This window comes from Meleagris gallopavo, chromosome 23 (assembly GCF_000146605.3).
Source record: "Meleagris gallopavo isolate NT-WF06-2002-E0010 breed Aviagen turkey brand Nicholas breeding stock chromosome 23, Turkey_5.1, whole genome shotgun sequence".
In the NCBI taxonomy this organism is placed as follows: domain Eukaryota; kingdom Metazoa; phylum Chordata; class Aves; order Galliformes; family Phasianidae; genus Meleagris; species Meleagris gallopavo.
Window position 1 is genome coordinate 2861158 of NC_015033.2, and position 11239 is coordinate 2872396.

Here is an 11239-nt window from a genome sequence, read left to right on the forward strand (position 1 = left end):
TCTGGGTTCAGCAGGTTTATTGAGGATTCCACCTGTGGTGCTCAGGCTAAATTTGGGTCACCTGAGGCCAGCGATTGCCTGCTGCCTCTCCAATTTATTCTGTAGAAAATGAAGTAAAATCCAACAGAAGTATGATGCCTGGAAATATTCACCTGACCTATAAATGAACAACATTGATCATTATCATAAAAGCAGTGATTATGGAAAACATGGATTATGATTCATGTTTGGCATTTGCTGCTGCAGAACCTTTAAGCCAGAGAGCTTGAAATACATGACGCTCAACAAATGATTAAGCACATATGCTTCAACTAAAGGCAGATAAATAATATTTGCCTTTCTCTGAGCAGAAAATCGTAGCTTCAAAGCAACAGAATGATTGCTTCATGATCAACAACGAATCAGTGAGACTTGGGAACCATCACAGCCCTTACGTGCAACTTGAGATAATGATCCAGGTTGAAGTTGTTTAGGAACAAGTTATCAGTTCCCTATCAAAACAAAATGATGGGGAACAGTTTCCCAGGAAATCAAAAGGGTCTGGCTTCTTCAAAATGGTATAATCTACTGGATAACAATGCACTGTACTTCTGGAACACTGTTAAGCAAACATGCGTTATGGTGACAAAATATCCACCAGAGGGAGGTTACTCAGTTTTAAGTGAGGAACTGCCTCTAGCTGAAATGCATAGGACAACTTCCTTCAGTAAATGCCAGTGTGGTACTTAGAGCAATGAGACCCCTCAGCTGGAGAAAGAAACACCTGTCAATGAAATGGAACCACATTTAGACAGAAGGCAGCAAGGTGTTTTGATACAAATGGTATTCATTGGTCATAGGCAGGCCTGGAAGGGAGGCATCTCACACGCACTTGAAATTAGAAGGGAATTCAGGAAGGCAGAACATAATTACTCGAACGGAACCTGGCCAAGGAGTTTGTGTTAACATCCTGTACTCTTACAAAAAGATCTGTGAAAGAACCTTGGTCAGGGATATCTCTAGGTCTGAATGCACACTCAGACTGTGAGGAATGGGATCAGTCAGCATACCATAAACAAAACGACCCTGAGTGATTTAGTTCCTATCACAGCCCGCATGTGTACACGGGGAGCTGCAGCTGCAGTTGATGGAGTGATGTGGAACCACTTCAGATTGAAAATGTTCTCCTGCATTTATAGGGTTCAGATTTTCAAATTTCTTTTGTGAAATCAAAAGAAGGAAAAAGACTTGTAAAAGTTTTGCATTTCCCTGAATGAAGATAGATACTTTTAAAAGGCAAGACTGAACACAGTTCAGCAACGTTTACTGATGCTCAAACAGCACAAAACCCAAACTCTGAGGCCCTCCAGGTAACAATGCCCAGTTCACACAGTGTAAATGAGAAGCACAGTGCTTTTCCCTCTGGCTGCTGACAAACCACCCAGAGAACGAAGCGCTCCAGCAGCAGAAAGAACAAAAAGCTGCAATACGTCTGCAGGCTCCTGCTGCCCTCCATTGGGCACACAGGGGAAGCGCCCGCTGCGGAACGGACAGCGGAAGTCAGCCGACCCGGAAGTCAGCCGACCCGGAAGCACGCACACCGGAAGTGGAGCCGCTCATTTCCGGAAGCAGACGGCAGCACTGCGCCGGCTCCGCCTCGCCGGGCCGCCATCTTGGTTGGAAGCAGCGGTCGTGCCGCAGCGGGAGGTGCTGGGGTCTCAGCCCAGCCCTGCCCGGCTCAGCCCGGCCCGCTATCCGTTCTCGGCGTTCCTCCTCTCTCTGCTTTCCTTGCTTGGCCGCTGGCTGCAAGCCGGTGGAGCGACCCGGCGGTGGAGGGGCCTGCTTTAGCAGGGAGAGGTGAGTGGGGCCTGCAGGGCGAACTCGAAGAGCGGGGGCTTCCCATCCTCCGCCTCGAGGGACCCGGAGCCGAGATGAGGGCAGGCCTCCGTCTCGCCGTTTGCCTTCTTTTCCGGTCTCCTGGGAGCTGCCTTTCCGTATTTGGATCGCTGGGATCGAATGGCCTCGGTTTAGTTCCTGGTCCGCCTGCCTGTGTTGTGTTGATGGAAAATCGGTGTCCTCTGGTAGCTTCTGTAAACGTTCTGGTTTGTCTTCAGTGTTTAAAATGCGAAGGGTCTTTCGGATAAGGCTCCAAGGGGTGTAGGAACCCCAGTAGTTGTGCATTAGTCTGGACGATTTCAGTCTATTTTCGCTAACTGTGGTGAAGGGCACTGTTACAAAGCTCCCTTTTTTTGTTCTAATTTAAAAGGCATGATTTAATCTCAGCTTTAAAGTCCAAGCTGACTTCTCTAGAATTTTTTTTTGTTGGTATTTAAAGAGACGTATTTAAAGAACGTGCTACTTCGTTCAAGAAAAATACTGTATGTTAAAGTGACTTACAGTTCTTTTACGGAAAGCCAGGTTAAGAGTGTTTATTTTGAGGAGGGTTTTTTGTATCTGACCACACGTAGTTGTTGTTAGTGGTATAAATGTTCTCTAGAAATATACTTCACTGAATGTATTGAATTGAGTAGAAAGCTTTAAGGTATTTTCTAGTGTCCAACCCTGCTATCATATGTGAAAATGATCTTTCTATAAAATGTTCATAAAACCTTCTCAATTTTTCCCCTGAATCTCTAGAGCCTTGAAAGAAACTGACTTGCTAAGTAACTTGTTATGCTTCTGTGAGGGAAAGTGAGCTAAGTAGCATTTACTAATTGATGTCTGCTCTGTAGATGCATTGCAAGGGCTGACACATTCTTTGTCTTGAAAACAGCATGGATTTTCCATTCTTCACACTGAATTGCCTCATTTTGGATGAAGTTCTTTGTTTGGAAGGGAATAATCTGCCTCAGAAGTTCTCTTAACTGAACCCTAAGCAGGCAGCAGATTGAACTTAAAATTCTTCCCTCTCAAAGCCAGTAATGCGATTACTGTATTATTTTTTTTTTTTTTTGCTTGTGATAGAGTAAATGAATTTAAATCACAGGCAGATTTGCATCGTGGATGTTGTAACTAATTTGGGAAATGAATTATTGAAAAGGACTAAGCCCTTTAAAACGTTATGGCCGTGATTTGTGCCCAGCCTAAGCCCAGGAATGGCTGTTAACAGTTTAAATGGGTTCTGTAGTGCAGTTCATTTTCATGATAGCAATTCTGTGCACATACTTACACAGCAGTATTCTGGAAGGGGTATTTTTCCCATTTGGGTGATGTACAGCTTCTCTTGGGAGTGTGTTGGTTAAGACTGTGTGTAATTTCTTGCTACTTAAAAGTTATGGTGACTGTTTTGAAAAAGTGTCTGGTAGATATTGCAAAAATTGGAGCTGTATTCAAGAAAGCATAATAGCTCTACACCTGCTAAGATTGTATTGAGATTGTATTTGTGTATATTTTTTGAAAACCAGATGAGCAACAACAGTAATAAGAGAGCACCAACGACAGCAACACAGAGACTTAAACAAGACTACCTTCGAATTAAGAAAGATCCAGTGCCTTATATCTGTGCAGAACCCCTCCCATCTAATATCCTTGAATGGTAAGGCTTAGAACAAACTGTTCATGCACTTGTGGAGAGAACAAGAGTTTCCAGGTCATCAAGTCTGACTCCCTCACCCCTACGGATTGTAGGAGAGTCTTGGTTTTGGGAGGTGACATATGAAACTTCTTAAAGTGATGCTAGTCATCATCTTTTCTAGAGAAGTTGATGGCTGATTGTGTGAAGGCTCTCACACTGTTTGTGTTTTCTCCTTTGTCGTAGGCACTATGTTGTCCGGGGACCTGAAACAACTCCTTATGAAGGTAAAGGCATGAAGCAAAAGTGGGCATTGGTTGGCATGTCTCAGTAATTGCATGGCTTTTGAATTTGAATGGGCAAAGCAGAGCTATGGTAAATAGCCCTGAGAACTGTGAGTGCAGTTACAAAGCAGTCTGTGACTAGCATGGTAGCTTATTGAAAAGAGTTAGGGGTGCAACTGTTAATTTTTCTCTTTGCATGATAGTGAAACCACATTATGTTACACCGAAGATAGATAACTTTCTATTAACTAACTTAGGTAACTCGTTTTAGGACAGTCAAAATAACTTCATAAAGCCTCATTTTGTTAATGTTTCATCTCTTAGGGTTTTTTTTAGGATGGTTTATTTGCCTTAATGCATGAGCATCTCTCACTGAACTGAGAGCTGTATTGTCTTTATGAACTTCTTTGGAGAATTCTGAGGACCAGAAAAAGCTGTGTTAATTTTGTGTGGTTCATTGTTCATGGTATCTTGTGGAGACTTTCACAAGATGCTTTTGAAGTTCAGGTTCTTCGTAGATCTTCACTTGCAGTTAATTGTGTTTGTGATAATCTGAAGCATTGGTGTTGTGCTAAATATGCTTTGGCTGATGTTCCTTAAATGTATGACAGACTAGAAAACAGAAAGTAGTGTTTGTAATACAGATGTGGGGGAATTGTCTCCAGAGTAAATGAGCTGCAGGTGTGGGTTGTTTTAGAGGCACAAAATGATGTGCTTCATCCCTCCAGTGTGAGGAAGACAGGGAAACAAATAAAGGGTTTTATTTAGCCCAATTTGAATACCTTTAGGACTTCATCTTAATGCAAATTAAGTAATTCATCTCTTTGTGTAATGCAGGTGGCTATTATCATGGGAAACTAATATTCCCCAGAGAATTTCCTTTTAAACCTCCTAGTATTTATATGATTACACCTAATGGAAGGTTTAAGTGTAATACAAGGTAAGGATTTTCTTCTAACACTTCAAGCAATAAGCACCATTTTTGCAATATGTAAAGCATGTAGTAGTTCTAACAACAAAAATAAAATGCCTTTTTGTCTTGTCTTTTTAGGTTATGTCTTTCAATCACTGATTTCCACCCTGATACGTGGAATCCAGCTTGGTCAGTCTCAACAATCCTGACAGGCCTCCTTAGTTTCATGGTGGAAAAGGGTCCCACCTTGGGCAGCATAGAGACTTCAGAGTTTGCAGTAAGTTCCACGTTGCACGACGTACCTTTTGGGCTACTTTCAGTTTAGGGACTACTGAATGTGACCTCTAGGTTAACACAACAGTGACAGCTGATGTTTTGATATCTTATCTGCTGCATGTGATGGGCGGGTGAATCGAGGCAGTTTTGGGCAGCAGATTTCTAAGTAAAATTTGAAATGCTTTTTTGCTGAACTGCATGGATAGGACTTTTGCTGCTTGTAGTGGCAGGGATGCCAATACAACACACTAATCCCATAAGATGAAGGATCAGGAGTACAGATTGAGTTTAAAAATGCCTAATGTACAGAATAATATTGATGGGTATGCAGTTGCAAATGGTGTAAAGTATCTAACTAGTTTCTACCATTTGTGTGGGAAGGAACCAGATGCAGTGTTGAACTGTATTAATTTGGTTTATATGCTCATAATTCTTCTTTCCTTCACAGAAACGACAACTTGCTGCACAAAGCTTAGCATTCAATTTAAAAGATAAAGTCTTCTGTGAGCTCTTCCCTGAAGTGGTGGAGGTAGGGGCATTCCTTCATGTAGTAACTTGGTTTTCTTTAGCTTTTCACCTTCTCTGTGTAGATCTATAAGCTCGTTGTTTAGGACTTTTTTGAGATCTGTCTACTTTTATCAACCTTAGAGGCCTTTTAAAAGTCACTTTTGCACTGTGAAAGAATTAAAAGCTTGAATCCTGAAATTGAACTGTTTTGCTCTTAAACAAAGATCCACTGTCTAGGGAATTGAAACACATACTTAGAATCATAGAATGGCTTGGGTTGAAAAAGACCATCTGGTTCCAACCCCCTGCTATGTGCAGGTTGCCAACCAGCAGCCCAGGCTGCCCAGAGCCACATCCAGCCTGGCCTTGAATGCCTGCAGGGATGGGGCATCCACAGCCTCCTTGGGCAACCTGTTGCAGTGCCTCACCACCCTCTGGGGGAAAAAACTTCCTCCTAATATCCAACCTAAACCTCCCCTGTCTCAGTTTAAGACCGTCCCCCTTATCCTATCGCTATCCACTCTCGTAAACAGCTGTTAGTATTTCATATTGTTGTTATAGCCTTGATTGCTACACGTGCAGCAGACATGGCTATGATGCCAATATTTTAGAGTTGTGTGTAGTCTGCTGAGTTGAAGTAGGACTAATCTTTGTATAACTGGCCTTGTAAGAACTCAAGTTCTGAAATCTGTTCAAAACACACAAAAGCTTCACCACTTTCAGTTTCAGCTATTCCCTTTTTTTTTCTTCTTCTTTTTTTTTTTGTTCCTCCAGGAGATTAAACAAAAACAGAAAGCACAAGAAGAGCTCAACAGCAGACCTCCATCCCTCCCTTTACCAGATGTTGTCCCTGATGGGGAAGCACACTATGGTCAGAATGGAATCCCCCTTCTTAATGGGCACGTTCCATTGGCACCTGCCAACCACCCTGGCCTCCAGCAGGCCAACCGTAACCATGGACTCTTAGGTGGAGCTCTGGCGAACTTGTTTGTCATAGTTGGTTTTGCAGCCTTTGCCTACACAGTCAAATATGTACTGAGAAGCATAGCGCAAGAATGAGGAGAATAAATCCAAGACCAAATTAGATGTAGTTGCTGAGTGAGTGGGACTCTTTGGGCATCTGACTTTTGACACTGGGATAAACATTTTGTGTTACCAAATCACAGGTAAAATCTTGGTTGGCTCATGTCTTGAGTTTGGGAAGTGGAGTATGTTCAGTTAGTCAGAAAACTAAACGAAGTTCTGCTCGCAGATCCTCTTGTCAAGTCAAAGCATTATTGATGAAACACCAACATTTCTAGTGCTTTGATTTTTATAGCACTTCTCCATCTGTTATTTGAGATTTGAAAATCTGAAGCAAATAAAGCTTTTTACTTCATTGAACAATTTTTAAAAGTTCACACGTGGTGCATATTGTTTTAGTTTCATTAGGGAAGAGTCTGTACACAATTGAAGGTGAGTCAAGTGGAGAAAATGCTGGCTTCGTAAGGATTTGGTTCATGTGAACATGGATGCTACAGAAGATAGGTGTTTTCATTTTTATGATAGAATGAACATCATTGCATATCTAGTCAGTAGTGATTAGATGAGTGGGGAGAATAACACTGTGTGTGTTTGATGTGCTGTCTAAATTGTCACCGTGTAACTGGAGGTTTTATTTGGGCTACAGGGGGTGCAGTCGTCAGCCTGGAGGAATGGTTAGCCTGAGAAAAGTATTTGAATTGCTCTTTAGTGTGAATGGAGGTAGCCAGTGTTGTTTTGGATTCGTTCATTTAGGGATTTCCATTTGGGGAGATGTTATATTTGAAAGCTGTAATACTTTATTGTGATCACAAGGTGCCACTGTTGAAAAATAAAAGTTCACAGACCAATGGAGAGTTGATTACAAATTGAGAACATCTCTGGAATTGCTGGGTTTTAAACACTGAAGTAAACCCAACCCTTGTGAATTCAGTCTTGTCTGAGTAACAAATGAGCCTCTTCAGTGTCAACTGAATTAACCTGAAATGTCACAAGCCGAAGGAAGTGAGCCCCTGGCATTAGCTCTGCTTGCTTACTTGAGAATGGGCCAAAAATTCCCAAAGCAAAATAAACAAACCCACAAAGCCCCAACTACTGATTTTTCTAAGTTTTTAGAAGCTTTTGGCTTCTAGTTCCGAGTTTGTCTCTGTTCCTCTTCTGCTGATAGCAATACTGTTTGTTGGTGAGATTGCAGGATTGCGAATAAAACAGTGAAGTCTCGAGTATAGTTTGAAAGCCTGAAGTGACTTTTTCAACTCATCCTGCTTTTTTTTCCTGCTTAGTTTTACCTAAATGCTTTTCCAGAGGCGAACATACTGTGCCTTTTAGAATTGGCAATGATGTCTTGTCTTCTGGGGAGGGTGCACTTGCTGTCAATGTTACAAAAAATAAGTGATAACAGGGTGAGAAGTTCCGCCTCCAGCTGCTTTGTCTTTTGTAAAGAGCCCAATCAATATTACCTCATATACTTAAGATTCTTTTTTTTTTTTAAACTGTTTTGTTTTCCCTTTCAGATCTATTCTCTCTCTGCTTCTCCTTGGTATCTTGAATTGTAAGCAAAACTAAATGATAAACCCACGAGCCATGCAGTTTAGAGCTTCAGTAAACGTGACCAATCCTCTGCACTGGGTAGGAATTATCAAAGCTAGCAGAACAGCTCTACACTAAAAAAATCTTCGAGCTCTTACTGAGATGAGGGAGGGAGGGGATGGGATGTGGAGAAGGCTGGGTTTTAAAATGTATTTATAGATTATTTTTTTTGATTTTGTGGTTTTACCAAATCTTATTTATAACTAATTTGCCTCTTGTATGTTCATAATCAGCTCTTGTGAAAGGAGAAGCACCGATTTTATGTGTATCTAGAAACAGTTCTGTCCGTGTGGAGGTACTGTGAAGGAAGGAGGGGTGTCGAGTCTTCCTTGCAGTGATAAGGGTTTTCCAGGTGGCTTGTCAGTGATTTTTGTTTATATTTTCTTCCTCAAAGCAGATGGACCTTTAACTGAGGCTGTTCTGCCTCATAGATCTTCGTATCATTCAAATGTGTTTGTGTTCTCACAATGCCTTTTTATTTTTAACCGTTGACGTCGCCTACAGACAAAAGCTTGTGAATGGTTGTCTATATTTATCTTATGGAAAATCTTTTGTCCACGTAACTGAAGACAAAGGCAAGGAGCCCTCGGGCATGGTTTGATTGCATCTTTTGTGAAATGTACCTTGCCAAGGTGAAAGAATGAGTAAAACTGGGAGATGGCACATCACAAAATGTCTTTTAGGAGAAATCAACAAGAAGTTGGCACTAAGCTATGCATGAGGGTGGGTCCCTTCTTTTTTTAAGAAGTGCCACAATTGGAGACAAAAAAACCCCTCTTGTTAAACCCTGGAGATGCTGCATCTTTTGTGAGGATTGGCTGCATTTAAAACAAACCCAAACAAACACAACAAAGAAACCCCAAACCTTACTTTGCTTTTGCAGTTTCTCTTCAGTACCCTGGATTCAGAGAGATTGGACAGTCTTTTTGGGTGCTATCTGTTGAAAGCTAGGAGCAATATCTGATTGAATCCTTGCACTTCTAGCTTTACAGAATGTCCATACGTGTCCTTGCTCCTTGCCTTTGGTAACAGAAGATTTATTCCCTTTTGTGTAGTTTGTCATTTTTGTTGTTTCTTTTTTTAAAGCATTTATAATAATATGCAGTATCTGATCTTTTTGTTACCAAAGTCAGTAGGTGGAGTAAACCATTCTTTGCCGTGCAAAAATGTTACCATGCCCTGAAGCAGTGCATTACTTGATGTAATAAAAGCTGTCCCTCAGTGTCCAGTGATATTGGAACAAATGGTTGCCCCTTCACTTTCATGCTGCAATTTCACAGATTGCTGTAAGATGGTAAGGAAGTTTTGCAACTTGAATTGTGAGACATCTCAATGATGGCCTTTAAAGATCTCATGACTTTAACGATCCTGGATTTATGTGTAGTCTCTTCTCCCCCCCAAAATTTCAAGGTCACAGGAATTACCTCACTTCAAGCATGTACTGAGGAGTAGAATTGACTGCATTGTAAAGTTGTTTGTTCATAATAAACATTCATGATACAATTTAAATGTTCTGTGGGACTGTTTCTGGCAAAGGGATCGCTGGGAAGGAATCGAAAATAGGAAGCAAAACCAGGTTGGGATTCACAAGGAACCTTTTATTAGTGGAAAGCCCTTTGCACCAGCAGCCTTATTTCGCACCTTGGGCACTCTGAAAAGCCCAGAGGGGAAGAAGCCTGGTTCCTTTTAGCTGTTCCAGTAACTCGTCGCTTCTACGGGTTTGCCACCAGGTGGGGTGGTAATTCCATCTGCTTTTGGGCCAAAGGCAGCTGGATGGCTGGGACTGCACGTGGTGGTGGGAAGCAAAGAGGTGCTCTGGAACACAGGACAGGTCGGCTGGAGTGTTTTGTGGAAGGAAAGAAGTCTGAGATCGCGTGCTTTCATTCCAAAGCTGCTCTTGCGTCTGCTGTTGCGTTTAGATTTGTTCTAACAGCTGTTGTGTATTGCCCCATTCAGCTGGAGTTCACAGCAGGTTGGCACTGGGAAGCTTCAGATTCACACCAGGTTTTTATCTGCCTATGAAGCGGTTGTGGGTGTCAATGAATGGTAATGTGCCTTCTGCATTGGCTTCAAAACTCTTCATCTCTGCACCAAGGCTCTGATATTATTCCTTCTATCTACACTGGACAACACAGAAAATCCCAGCTTTTTGCCTTTTGGATATTGTCATAATTAGGAAATGTGGGATTACTGTGAGTAAAAGGCAGGTTGTGTAAGTGGGGATGGAGGGCTGTAGTCACAAGTTTCTTGTCTGACTTTTCAGTTTCCAACTTTATGCACAGTTCATACAGCATTTATAAATGACACTTGGCTAGATGTGTGGTTCTTTACAATGTTTTCCCTGCTTGAGATCCCTCCTCATACAGAATTGGTGGTGTACTCTGAACTATTCCAATTATTGTTGCAATGGTGCACGTTTAGGCAGCTTATTCCTATTATTTTTTGCAAACAGAGGTTGCACACCCTTCTAGGTGTTCAGATACTGGCAAAGCTCAGGTGCTTTGGAACTGTTGCAGCTGGGATACGAGCACAGCAAGGTGTGCAGTTCTACAAATAATGCAATGAACTTAAGGTTGGAGGGGAGGTAATGACTGCACCAACACTTGTTGCAGCCCTAAAAAACCAGAAGGGCAGTATGATGGAGTGGACTGAGGAACTGAGCCTGCCCCAAATCTGAAGATACATCCTTGGCACTGAGCTGTTGGGATGAGAATGGAGATGTTGCAGACAGACAGCACCAGCAGACCAAAAAGTGATTACCCCATTCCAGCTCTGAATGTCATTTCTTACCGTGGTGTGTGGATCTGTCAGGCTGTTTAGCTGCGATATGACAGATTGTCCTATTAATGTGTCATCAAGTGCACTTTTACAAATTCATGGCTTGTCTACAACTAACCTGAAAAAAGAGGCTTAAGTATGAGAAGGCGCCAAAGAAAGTTAAATATTATTAACAAATAAAGTCTGCCACGTAGTTTTGATGGAATGTGAGCTGCTTGGGGGAGGGGTGAGATGCTGTTAACTATTTAGCTTCTCTCCAGCACCCATTCTGGCTCTCATTCTTTCCCAAGCTTCACTTCCCTCCCCTCTTTCCTCTGAAGAGTTCTTGGTTTTTGCACTCAGCTTGCTGCTGCCTCAGTTTCCCTGAGACAGAGGAGCTGA

The 11239-nt window shown here is 42.0% G+C and overlaps 1 protein-coding gene across 1 annotated transcript; it reads left to right on the top strand.

The window, feature by feature from the left end:
- The first annotated feature begins 1613 nt into the window (after window positions 1-1613).
- Window positions 1614-9589, top strand: UBE2J2 (ubiquitin conjugating enzyme E2 J2). The gene is made up of 7 exons (XM_003212245.4): window positions 1614-1836; window positions 3384-3514; window positions 3737-3777; window positions 4612-4714; window positions 4826-4964; window positions 5412-5492; window positions 6245-9589. The coding sequence occupies exons 2-7, from the start codon at window positions 3384-3386 to the stop codon at window positions 6527-6529; spliced, it is 780 nt and encodes a 259-aa protein (XP_003212293.1). The 5' UTR covers window positions 1614-1836; the 3' UTR covers window positions 6530-9589.
- The last annotated feature ends 1650 nt before the right edge of the window (window positions 9590-11239 follow it).

What these genes read in the sequence shown, in the direction of transcription:
- UBE2J2 (XM_003212245.4), top strand. Translation starts at nt 3,384, where the DNA reads ATGAGCAACAACAGTAATAAGAGAGCACCAACGACAGCAACACAGAGA. An exon ending in CCATCTAATATCCTTGAATG is followed by an intron (nt 3,515 to 3,736) that starts GTAAGGCTTAGA and finishes CCTTTGTCGTAG; the next exon opens with GCACTATGTTGTCCGGGGAC. An exon ending in TGAAACAACTCCTTATGAAG is followed by an intron (nt 3,778 to 4,611) that starts GTAAAGGCATGA and finishes TGTGTAATGCAG; the next exon opens with GTGGCTATTATCATGGGAAA.